The following is a 12931-nucleotide window of genomic DNA, read 5'->3' as shown; positions in this document are numbered from 1 at the left end:
AGTTTTTGAAATATGAAAACTTTTATTAACTTTTTTTTTTCTGCTTTAAAGGTAATAAATATTTTTAATCATTTCGAATTTTAATCTTTTCTGTGCTACTATGTAATTTAAGTAGGTTTATCACGACCAATTTAGTCATTTGCTTACTACAGCTTATTTTTAATATATTGTCCAATCACAATAGACCACGAGTAAAACAATTTTTAAAAGACAGATCTTTTTCAAAAGTTTTCATACAAGGGAATTTTATAAGTGCTTACATGAAAGTAAGTTTGTTTGTCAACACATATAGTTGATCTATAAATTTGTTTCTCTTCTATACGTTTAAATAATAATAAAAATGTGTTTTAACGTTTTAGTTTATAACCGGTTATATTTGTTGAAAAACCTACCTTGTCAAACAACAACCAAAAAGTATAGTTGTATAGGTTTGTAAGATATGTACTGTATGAAAATGTCTACATTTTGATTTATCTTTAAAGCTACAAAAAAATTCTGACAAACATATTCTGGTAATTACATAAGATGATGTCGCACCAATATCAAGCTAAAATTATTTTATATTAGAAGTCTATTTTGACTATAACTTTAGGGTAAAAATTGGTGTTTTATAAATACATAAAAAGAATTACTTATTCATTGTAAACTAATAAAACTTAAACATTTAATCGCTTTCATTTTACAGTATCAGGCGAACCAAACAATAAAATACTTAATATTGATTACAATATTGTAAAATAAAAGCAATTTAATATTAAAGTTTTATTAGTTTATGATAAATTAGTTTAGTTTTTTTTTATGAATTTATGTAGCTTGATTAAAACAAAATATTCTTTTGGACTAAACATATCAGGCATAAAACATTGATATTTAGCTTAAAGTTATGATTAAAAAGACATCAAAAATTATACAATTTCAGCTTGATATTGGTCCAACATCATCCTAGGTAATTAAAACAAAACCTCATTGAGATATAGGCCTTGATAAGATGTATAAGCTTTTTTTAAACCAAAAAGTTTTTTTCACCACTAGGTCCATTGACCATGTGGCCATCTTACACAAGACTGTGTGGCATGATGGTGTCTTAATGACAGCTTTGATAACTTTTGAGCGTTGCAAAATTGAAACCTAGTGTGTAATGGATCTCACCTATCTGACCCTTGGTTTCAGTTGAGAAGTGGATGTAGTTAATTCAGTTAAAATCAGTGTTTTCATATTCTTAACTTAAAAACTGTATAAATTAAACAGTTTACAGTGTGGTTTTTTAAAATTGATTTTAAACTTTAACAAAGTTTTGTTTTGTTAATTTTTTGGTTTTCTGAAAAAAAAAGTCATTAATAGTGTGTGTTTTATTATATGTGTTGCTAAATATAGAAGTGGTATAAAATTTAAATAAAGTATTAACGTTTTAGTTTTATCTAGCAAAAGGCTAAAAAGTTACAAGTTTCACTGCAAACAGATTTTCAAACTTTAATTCTTATTCAAATAGAATCATAGTTTAAAAATCTCTTTCAGTGAAACCCAGTAATTGTTTGAATTTTTCAATAATTTCTTTTTTAATACATAGATCTTCATCTTGAATTGATTCTTTTATTTAAACTGTGTCAACCACATATTTACAAGGCAAATAAGATAAGGATATAATTACTAAAAAAAATCTGCCAAACATTTCTGGATTAGTGAGGATGCACACACTACTCACATATGCTTTTACAAAAAAAAAAACATTGTTGCTAGTAATAAATAGCTTGTTTACACAGTTTGTGAGATCTTAAGTAGTTAATGTTAAAATACTGAATACTTTTTGTACAAAAATATTAAAACGAAGAACGAATTGAAAATTTAGTTACATTATCTGAATAAACATTCTATTTTACACAAATTAAACCAATAGACAATCTTACTCCCTAACAACGTTATTTATAATCTATAAACATCTCTTTTTTTTAAGTTTGAAAAAGTTTTATACATAAAAATAAAAGAGTTTATTTAATTTTGTATTTTGTACATATGTCAACTAGCAGCTTTGTATTACAATTTTTCTTATTAAGTTTAGGACCCTACTCCACTAAGCCATACTTTGTTAAGTGTAATAGCAAGTCTGATTTCCATTCTAGTAACTTATATTAAAAAACTTTTTGATGCTAGAATATTTTTACAGTTAATTTATAAAATATTTGCATAAATATTTTATAAACTATTATAAAGAGTTTTATAATCTGTTTTGCTGTTTTTTTTTTTTGTAGAAGTTTGCTTTTTTTTTTTTAATGAAACAATTATTTTTTAAATTACTTTGATTGTCAGTTGAAATTCATATGTAGTTAATTATGTTGTTTGCAAATGCCTAATATATTAGAAAAGTATGTTCCAGTAAATTTCATTAGTAGTCTTTTTTATAATAAAATTGTTTTATATACAAATATTTAAAATCTAAACAAGATTTTAAAACTGAAAATTTATAATAGTTAATTTCTATGTTTTCTTTAAATATAATCAAGTTATTAACAGTTTTTTAAATAAATACATTATGAACAGAATCACTGTATATGATAAGTATATATATATATATGAAAACTATTTACACATACAATGAAAGTACAACCTTATATTAAAGTTATCAAAAGACTTGCCTCACACCTGCCTATCTTACTGGTTTTGACTGACTTGATTATTGATGGTATGCTTTTAAATTTATATAGCTTTTAAATGAATTTAGTAAACATTTTTTATTAATTTCACACAGCTAGTGCTAGTTCAGATCCAGCACAATCACAGAGAAAGTTAAGCAGAGGTAATCAACTCTTGAATGCTGGCCAATTGGCAGATGCATTATCTGAATACCATGCAGCTATAGGTGCCTACACTTTATAATTGACTACAAAAATCAATGAAAACCAATTCTAAATGGTTCTTTATAAAATATTTTGTTTTAAAGCTATTCTAAATCAGTAAAAAATAACTGTTTTATTTTCAGTAAATGGATGTTTTCATATATCAAACTAGTTTGAAATAATGACTATTTTTTTCACAGATGCTGATAAAAACAATTACCAAGCTTATTACTTCAGAGCAACTGTATACCTTGCAATGAGTAAAGCAAGGGCAGCTCTTCCAGACTTAAATCAGGTTTGTGTTTTTTTCTGAAGCACCTTTAATTTGCTTAAATCAGATTGATGAACTGTTAAAAAAAATATTTTAGAATCTAATAGTGTAGATAATATAAATAAGTTGATATTTTAATGCAGGTAGTCAAATTGCAACCAGGATTTGTAAAAGCACGCCTTTTAAGGGGTAACTTACTGATGAAAATGGGAAAATTTAATGAAGCTCAGACTGACTATGAAGCTGTTGTTAGTTTATACAACATTAAATTTTAACTGTTTGGAAAACTATTTTTTTAGCTTAAGGTTTTTTTCATAAATTTATAATAGTTTATATATTTCTTTATAAAGTTTAATTCCAATATATAAAAAAGATAGTTATTGAAGTATTAACAGTCAGTTTTTGTGTTTTTTTTTATTATCAAATTGTGTATAGTATTTTCTAAAAATGCATTTTACAGTTTATTTTTCAACAATATGTTTGTCTCATTAAAAATTTTGTATAAACTCCAATTTTTTTGAATTATTTTTTTTTGCCCCAATATACAGTTTTTAAGTATTTACTTATAGTATTAGCTTTTTATTACAAGTTTTTCCCTATTTTACCATATGCACTTTTCTTAAGTAAGTAAGTAGTATGAGGATAATACTTAATTAATGACCACTACTTTTTTGTCTTTTGCTAGTAAATTTGTTTAAAATAGTCATTAGAATATCAGATCAGTTTTGTAAAACTTATTCGTTTTATGTCATTCTCTTATACTTCTATTATAAAGATTATATGTACTAGCTTTCATTTTCATATAATACTACAATTAAAAAGATCATTGGTTTGCATTTTTACCTACTTTTATTTAAAATAGTTGTAAGAAACAGGTTTGATTAATTTTAAATTTAGCTGATGTTTAAAATTTGAAAATAAATAAAATTAATTTCAATTAAAAATTAACAAAAAGTTAGAATTTTGAATTTTTTCTTGCATTAGCTTATCTAAAAACGTTAATAAGTTTTCATATGAAACATATTAAATATGAAGTACAAAACGTATCTAATATTTTATTATGGAATATTCGTCAATGTTTAAGGGCATAGGGAGAAGGGGGTCCACTTTGATTTTTACAAAATTATCTTATTTTATAGAGTTTTATCTGAGCTATCAGAAATTTTAAACCGCTTGAATAAATTCAAAGTAATTTTTGAGATATGAGCAATCAAAGTCGGTGATCTCAATAGGTCCCTAATAAAAGGGGCAAACTAAAAACGCGAAAAAAAGACCATTTCACTAAAAATCTCCTCTTTTATTTTTTGAGCAATCTTCTTGAAATTTTCACAAAAAGTGTATTATTAAATTTAAAAAAGATTGAATGCAGGAATTTAAATAATTAAAAAAATAAAATTTTTATTGAAAAAAAAACCACCTATTTTTGTTTTTTTAAATAAATATTTTATATTTTAATTTGTTTAAAATTCCAAAATTCAAAGTCTTTTAAACTATAAAAGGAACGTTTCCTGAAAGTTTGAAGTCTCTAGCTCAAAAAATGAGGGAGAAGATAGATTTTTTGTGATTTTTTAAACTTCCAAAAAAATTGACCTGAAAAATTTGCGGTCATACGTTTGTATCGGAAAATTACAATATCTCAAAAGTAAAATAAGGTTTTTTAGTTCTATAAAAACTGGCTTGTAGTCTGTATTTCAAGCTTTCATACAAGATCCAATGCTATTTTTAGTAAAAAAAAAAATTTAAATTACCTAAGCCCTTAATTTTTTTATTAAAAGAAACATTGCAAATCCTACCTTGTTTTTGAAACTTCATTTTCATTTTTCATTAGCCGTAAAAACATTTTTTATAAAACAACAGCTGGCACGTGAAGATCATGCTGAAGCAAAAACTAAAATAGAAGAAATTCGACCTTTGAGAAGGAATGTAAATCATGCTACTGCTCTCATCCAAAAGAAGCAATACAACCACGCTGTTGAACTGCTTAACAAAGTTATTGATGTGAGTTAGATAATGTTTTACTTTAAACAGGTTAGAAAAAGCAAATATTTTTTTATGTAATATTATTAAAATGACTTTTTTTAACTTAATTTTGTGTATAACTTTACTTATAGTCAACTCATTTTTTTCAAAATCAAAAAGATGTATATGTTTATATTTATTTAAACAGCTAAAAAAATATTTTAGTTATATCTTACTATAGATAATTATTCTTAGTGTTATAAGATACTATATCACATAGATATTAATATGACTATTACACTGTCACAAAAATAACTTACGTTAAATAATTTTTATTCATTAACTTTTAGTTATTTAAAAATATTTAAGACAATAAAATTATATAAAAAGTAGCATTTATTGTCTGTTTTCAGCACTACTTTTAATTGAAGTTTACTCTAATAGTTTATAAAGAATGAAAACTTATTTAAATGTTTTGCGAATATAATAAATTAAAATAACTGTTATAATAAAAACAGTCCTGCCCTTTCAACGCTGAATTCCGCGAAATGAGAGCACTGGCACTGGAAAATTTGGGCGAATTAAGAAAAGCTATCAGTGACTTGAAGCCCACTGTAATTTTGAGACAAGACAACAGAGAGGGTTATCTGAAAATGAGTGTCTTGTGGTACAGACTGGGTGATATTGAGCAATCTTTAGAGTTGGTTTTTGATTTACATTATATTATGTACAAATGTTAACCGTTTTTATTTTATTTAGTAATAATATAATTTTTTACTAGTCATATGTATGTACTTATAGCAACAAGCTCTAAAAAATACCTTACTTATTTTTTTAAATATGTAAATACTAATATGTTGGTAGAGCTTTTAAAATTTCTGAAAAACCTTATGTAGTTTATTAATAGATAAAGTTAGTTAGAATGTTTTAATTTTTATTTGTACAGGGAAGTGAGACAATGTTTAAAACTAGATCAAGAACATAAACAGTGTAAAGCTCACTACAAGCACGTGAAAAAAATTAACAAGACCTTCATGAAGGGCAAACAATTCATGGGCGATAGCGAGTAAGTAAATTTTTTTTTTTTAAGCTGTAACACTATTTTTTTTAAAGAAAAGTTTTAAACTGTGTTTAAATTTATTAAAATATGATTTTAAAAAGTTAAAAAATTATAATAAAAAAAAAAGTAAAGCTTAATTTTGTTTTAAAATCTAACAAATATAGCATTTATAAAAAGTTGTTCTTTTCCAATTCACTTAAAACTTTTATCACTATTTTTTGTGTTTTTTAATTTCCGGAATGACGTTTTCTGATTCATTTTAGTTGTAGTATAAACTTATCCAATATTTAAAACATTTTGTTTATATTTATAAATTTATATACTGTTTTTTTTTGTATAAACTTTCAAATTACTTAAGTGGGCGTAAACAATTTACAATTAGCTAACTTTTTTATAATCAAAATCTGGTAAATATTTTATTTTAAACCCCAAGGAAAATGTTTAACATGAAATACTTTTTAGTTGGACAGAGGCTATAAAACGATTTGAGAAAGTATTAACAATGGAGCCAAATATTCCAAACCTCACAGTTGAAATGAAGCTCAAAATATGTGAATGCTTTATGAAGGTAAGTAAATCTAAGATATTCTTTTTCATGCAAAAATCAAATAACAATTTCAAATCGAGTTTTTTTGTCATTTATGTTTGTGTTTTACTATGTGCATCGAAAAACATAGTTTTCTATCTTTAATTGCCCAAAAATGCAAGAAGATTTTATTTGTAACTTTACCAGTGGGGTGCTAATTTACCCCGAGCCCTCGACGCTTGCTACAAGTCGATTCGCATAATGCAAGCAAAAGACCCTAGAGCGGCTCTGTGCTACATTTACCTCGCTTACGTGCATCAGCGATACGGAAAATATCAAAGAGGTACACAGAGTAGTAGGACGTAGTTGTGTATTATGCCCAGTGCATAATCACTCTTTCATGCGTACTACTTTTGTAGGCTTGGGTGTAGAAATTAAACTGCAGTTGCTAAGTATTTGTTCGAGTTAACATTTACTGATACTGTTTTTATTTTATTGTTAATATAATCGAGTTGTGCTCCAAACTATAACTTTTGTTTTTAATTAAATCATTTGCAGTTCAGTTTAGTTTAGAAACATTTCAGTTGTTTTTCCACTTTTTAAACAAATAATAATAAGTAAAATACTGTATAAAACACAAAAAAATATTTTTTTGAATCACTAAAATATTTTTCCATTTTTGTAAAACTTGTTCAGTTATTCCTTGTATTCATATTAAAACATGCATTTTCATCGTCTTTGCAATTCCTTTATTCTTGGTGGTTTTTAAATGATACACAATCACCTAGATTTTACTTATTTTTGCAAACTAGCGTAGTATATGGTATATAGAACAAGTTCATATAATATGAACTGTTGTAGAACGGCGAGCATGAGAACGCGGTGAGCAGTGCGGCAGAGGTGTTGGCCGTGGAACCCGACAACATTCCCGCCTTCATCACCAGTTCCGACGCCCGCATACAACTCGCATTGTACGAGGAAGGTAGATGACATCTTGTTTTTTATGTGTAGGCTTTCATTAAAAGTACATGAAAGTTTATTTTAGTGTCGGTCCTAAAGTTTTAGACTACTTTTATTTAGTTTGTTAAATATATATTTTCAACTTTACTGTCAAGTTTATGCTCAAATAGCTTTTTTTTTTGTATTAGAGATTAGCTTTATTTGTATTTTTACAAAAAAGTTTTTTATAGTTTAATTTTGCGTTAATCTTTTTTTAAACTTATTTAACCTTATTATCACAATAAAGTCACTAAAATTAAATATTTTTATGGTATTTAGCTGTCGAGGACTTGAAAAAAGCAATGCAAATTGATGACAATTATCCTGGTTTGAAAAAGAAACTAGAAGAAGCACAGAGAATGTTAAAACAATCGCAGAAAAAAGATTATTACAAAATATTAGGCGTTCCTCGGTTAGTGAATAAAATACAGATATTGATAAAAATATTTATTTAATGACCAAGAAAAAAAAAACCTTGTTAATAAGTTTTAGCTTATGTTTAATTCTAACTGCTTTGTCCATTACTTTAAAAAAAAGTTTTATTTTCTTTTTGTACAAAGTATGTACTAGCATATTAAGTAGTTTATGTAAATAAATTAAAATCATTTTGAAAGTAATAAATGTTAAATTTGTTAGGAACGCACGAAAACAAGAAATTTTGAAAAAATACCGAAAACTGGCCCGTGAGTGGCATCCCGACAATTTCAGAGATGAAAAAGAAAAGAAAAACGCAGAAAAGAAATTTATAGACATCGCTTCAGCCAAAGAAGTGTTGACAGATCCAGGTTGATACTTAGAATAAAACGTTTTAAATAACAGAATATAGCTAACTTTCTCATTTGCTGACGTATACTGTTTACATATACTTTGCATATAGCTTTTATAGTGTAGTTTGTCAAACATTTGTTTTTTCGAATTTTTGTAATTTCACATTGTAAATTTTTACATTTCTAGTTTCGTTTTTTTATTTTATCTTTATTGGTCTCTGTATTTTTTACTTCGTGCATATTTTATATTATTGTGATTATTTTGGTGATATTTAGAAGTAGAATAATGGATACTAAACATGTGAGCTTACATGTTTGTGTTCGGAATTGGGATTAGACTTGAATAGAAAGAAACAATGAAAGTTATGATCAATTCATTGAAGCTCACAATACGGTATGTGTGTTGTTTTGAATAAAAGTAATGTTGATTTAATCCAACTAAAATAGATAAATTATTTTTTTTATTCAAAAAAAAAAAGTAACGCTGTTTCCCTAAAGAAATAGTATTTGAAAAAAAAAATTAAAAAAAAATATTTTTAAGCGTCGCTTTTTTAGTTTAGTTTATGAGGTTTTATAAAAGTGTATATTTTATTTTTTTTAAATATTGAATAATATAAAAGAAATGAATAAATTTTCAAAGCTTTTAACAAATTAAAATTTCAACCATTAATTAATTAATCCACAGAAAAGACGAAGATCTTCAACAAGGGATACGACCCGCTCGACCAGGAGGACATGGAGAGGTACGAGGCGGACCAGCACCGCAAGAGCACCGAGTCCATATTCGAGCAGTTCTTCGGATCGCCCGGCGACAAGAAGGAGGAGAAGAAGGATCCGAGGACGGACGTCGACGACCTGTTCAACAATTTCGCCCACAACAAGCACAAAAAGGGCGAGGACTTTTTCAAGTCGAACGTTGTGAAAGACGAGCAGAAGGAGGAAGAGGAGCGGGTTAGAAGGGAAGAGGAGGCGAGAATGAGGAGGGAGGAGGCGGTGAGGAAGCAGCGGGAGGAGCAGGCGAGAAGGAACCAGGAGATACTGAGGCAGAAGAAAGAGCAGATGCGGCTGGAAAGGATCAGGCTGGAGAAGATGCGCATTGAGAAGATGCGCATTGAGAAGATGAAACAGGAGATCCTGGCCGCCGCCAAGCGCAAGAAGCAGCAGGAGGAAAAATTGAGATTGGAGAAAGAAGAGCTTTTAAGAAAGAAGAAAGAAGCGCAGGAGCAGGAACTTAAGAGGAAGTTGCAGGCGAAGAAGCGGAAGGCTCGCAAGAAGAAGCTGAAAAAGGCCAAAAAAAAGTTCACCAGAGGCACTGACGGAAAGTGGTACTTCAAAAACCACCAGGGCCGCTGGGAAGTGGGAGACCCCGAAAAGGAGGAAAACGAGGAAGAAGACCAGGAGAGCTACACCGACTCTACCGGCAACGTGTACGTGAAGGGAAAAGACGGCAGCTGGTATATGCGGGTCAAAACTCCCCATAAAGAATCGAAGAAGCGGCCTTCTCGCAACCTGCCGCAGGGTCTTTACTACGATGATGACAACAGGGTGGTCGATAAAGCGGGCAACCCTTACAAGCGTCGCGTCGACGGAAAGTACGTTCGCGACAAAACTTTCAGGAAACCGTCTTCTGCGAGCCACGAACGAAGAAAGGCGCACAACATCGCGCAGAACGACAAAAACTTTTTCCGCGACGGGGAAGGAAACATGTTTCTGAAGGACGTGCACGGTAACTTGATCAAAGTCAAGAAGAACCAAGTGGAAGGCGAAGAGGAAGAAAAAGCCGGCCCGAGCGCGGAAGAGATTGAGAGGGAGCGGAGGAGAAAGGAGTTCCTCAAAAAGCAGGCCGAGTTCAAAAAGCATCTGTACAACGCTCAGTTTGCTCATGAAGAACTTTGAACTATTTATTAGACTTTTAAAACCTTTTTAATAAAAATATTTTGGACCATTCGTATTGTGTATTTATTTTGTGATCTTATGTTCTTGCTTTACTGTACTTTTGTTACGTTGCATTACTGTTTTTGAATCATAGTACATATATCCAGCTGTTTTGTTTTAATCAAAATGCATCTAACTTTTTAACCATGTACTCCTGAAAACAGAGAAACGTAAGCAATTTGACAGTGGGGTCGACCCGTTGGACCCCGAAGCTCAGCAGGGTGGCGGAGGAAGACGCCACCACGGCTTCAACCCGTTCGGAGGTGGCGGCTTTGAGTTCCACTTCGGCGGAGGCGGATTCAACGGCTTCCACGACGATTTTTAATTGAACGGCGGCCAAATTCACTGTGATCTGTAAGTTTTATAGCTTTAGTTAAGTATAAATATTTAAAGTATGACTATACTTTTATAGCCTTATTTCTACTCGTCAATTTAAAAATAATAAGAAGATTAGAAAGAAGAAATAGTAGTTTAATGCTTAAAACTAAAGATTTTGGTTAAATGATATGAATTGATTTAACAGAACTGCGTTCTCGGAACACGCTCCAGTCTCTTACTTATTCGATTTGGAGGGTTTGAATAAAATTATCATTATCACATTTAGCTCGTTTACTGCTATATAAATAAACATATTATTAAAATAGTTTTTTTGTATTAAAATTTATTTCTTTTCAAACCTAAATTGTGAATAAATTAAACAAGAAAAACCTCTAAATGGCCTTTAAAGTTTATTTTTAAAAAGATTAATATACATTTAGATTCTTATTTTTTAATTTAGTTTTTTACAATCTGCGTTTTTTTTTTGATGTTCCTTAGTATACTTTGACTAAGTTTTTTAATTGCAATTGAAATACCTTAAGTTTTTAAAGCTAATTATTTATAGCTAATTCTTTACCTTATATAGCTAAACCTAACTTAATATTTACTAATGAAAGTAAGAATTTATGACTAATTTGCTTACTTGTTTGAATTTTTATTATAGTTTATTGCCATGAACTGCTTCTTTTCGTTAATATAACGCTTTGTTTGTTTTTGTATTGTTTTTATATAATTGATTAGAAATTAAAATAAGTACTGATCTTGACATGAGCTTTAGAAGTTGCTTTAGATTACTATTCCATAATAAAATGTTTATTTTTCTAATGAAAATAAATAAATGTATTCTAGTTATAAAACAGTTATGATTCTAGTTAGCTTCATAAAGTTTCCAAAACACATTAGTCGTATTAACTTTTTCATTTATTTAAGCTACAGTGTTTTTGTCAAAATATATACTTACTAAATCGTACAGTTTATGCAAATAAATTTTGTTTTGTAATACAAAATACTTTACTTTCTTATTTTACCTCAATGTTTGAAAACAGATCCTAAGTGTTTGTATTAAAGCAAACTGTCTATTTATTTTTATATTTTTATAAGGTAATCTAATTAGAAATGATACATTTAGTGACAATTGAAATTCTTTAATTATATTATATTTTTTGTGTCTTTTGATTGATATGTTGTCTTTAGTTTAATAACAATAAATTACTTATCACAATAAAAACATAGTATAATTCTAACTTCAACATTTTGGTTATCATTAAGTCTTAGAAAAAAATAAAATACAAAATAATATATATGCATTAATGAGCACGAATTGTTTTTGGTTGAAAACTAAGATGGTTGAATTTCTAGAATGGTTACTAAGACGATTATCATTTTTTTTGAGCAAAACATCTTGCAGTTTCAGTACTAAAGCTTAAACTAAAAAGTATATATATTTTTATATAATTTTTTTTGAAGGTGAGTCAAAGAAATAGATTTACTGTGCACTGAAACTTTGATAAGTTGTGAAAATTCAATTTAAAAAAAGCTATGCTCTATATTGTTTTAAAAACTATTTACTGTTAGTTTTAACAAATTATAATACTCACAAAAGCAATTAAATCGTAGTCATATTCAAAGTGTGCCGAAAGTCCTCTAAACTAGTCAAAAAAAGATGATTTGCAAAAAGTACAATACAGAAATTTAATGTTATATAAAATTACATCTAATAAAACTAAATATTGATTTAACCTTATTTTTGTTATGTTATTTTTTGATGAGGAGTTTCATTTCTTCTATAAAATTACCAGCGAATGCACGCAATGTATTCTGAGGTATTTTGGTCCACTCTCTAGGAAGAAAAGATTTTAAACCATCAATACTTAGATGAGACCTTCGATTTTAAGATAGACCACTACGAAAACTGTTAGATTAAAATCCAGCAATGAAGATGGCCATATCTTCTTACTCTAAAGGATACAATCAATAACTAGAAATTTATCACATATTACCAATAAAACTGAAGTTTTAATTTGTTTTACTGGAATAAGCTTTCATTAGTCGTTAGAACTTATGATAATTGTAGTACTGTATTAAATAAAAGCAACTTTTATAAGCACATAGGAAATGTAAACTAAATATAATGAATTATTAAGTGATGAAGAATTTTTTTTTATACATTAACTATTTAGGGATCGGCAAACTGCTGCCTGAAAAGCTATACATTATTACTTTTTACAAGTGCTTATTTCATCACACTTCTAGTTCAAAATAAGA

The 12931-nt window shown here is 28.3% G+C and overlaps 1 protein-coding gene across 2 annotated transcripts; it reads left to right on the top strand.

The window, feature by feature from the left end:
* The first annotated feature begins 2533 nt into the window (after positions 1 to 2533).
* LOC145842722 (dnaJ homolog subfamily C member 3-like) lies at positions 2534 to 10506 on the top strand. Of its 2 annotated transcripts, none has more exons than XM_082950201.1 (12): positions 2534 to 2677; positions 2744 to 2854; positions 3032 to 3126; positions 3246 to 3350; positions 4960 to 5100; positions 5580 to 5761; positions 6008 to 6127; positions 6584 to 6689; positions 7509 to 7629; positions 7926 to 8058; positions 8283 to 8431; positions 9099 to 10506. In XM_082950201.1, the coding sequence occupies exons 1-12, from the start codon at positions 2590 to 2592 to the stop codon at positions 10307 to 10309; spliced, it is 2562 nt and encodes an 853-aa protein (XP_082806327.1). In that variant the 5' UTR covers positions 2534 to 2589; the 3' UTR covers positions 10310 to 10506. The 2 variants fall into 2 exon arrangements, with proteins under 2 accessions (XP_082806327.1, XP_082806326.1); XM_082950200.1 differs by lacking the exon at positions 7509 to 7629 and adding an exon at positions 6855 to 6990.
* The last annotated feature ends 2425 nt before the right edge of the window (positions 10507 to 12931 follow it).

The sequence above is a fragment of the Thalia democratica genome, chromosome 8 (assembly GCF_965202585.1).
Source record: "Thalia democratica chromosome 8, ktThaDemo2.hap1.1, whole genome shotgun sequence".
NCBI lineage: Eukaryota > Metazoa > Chordata > Thaliacea > Salpida > Salpidae > Thalia > Thalia democratica.
Note: the sequence above shows the minus strand (reverse complement) of the source record. Positions and strands in the feature narration are given on the sequence as shown.

Bases quoted from the DNA above. Each gene is read 5' to 3' on its own strand.
- LOC145842722 (XM_082950200.1), top strand. From the start codon at position 2,590: ATGAAAGTACAACCTTATATTAAAGTTATCAAAAGACTTGCCTCACAC. The intron at 8,059-8,282 runs GTTAGTGAATAA...TAAATTTGTTAG, and splicing joins AAAATATTAGGCGTTCCTCG to GAACGCACGAAAACAAGAAA. The intron at 8,432-9,098 runs GTTGATACTTAG...ATTAATCCACAG, and splicing joins AGAAGTGTTGACAGATCCAG to AAAAGACGAAGATCTTCAAC.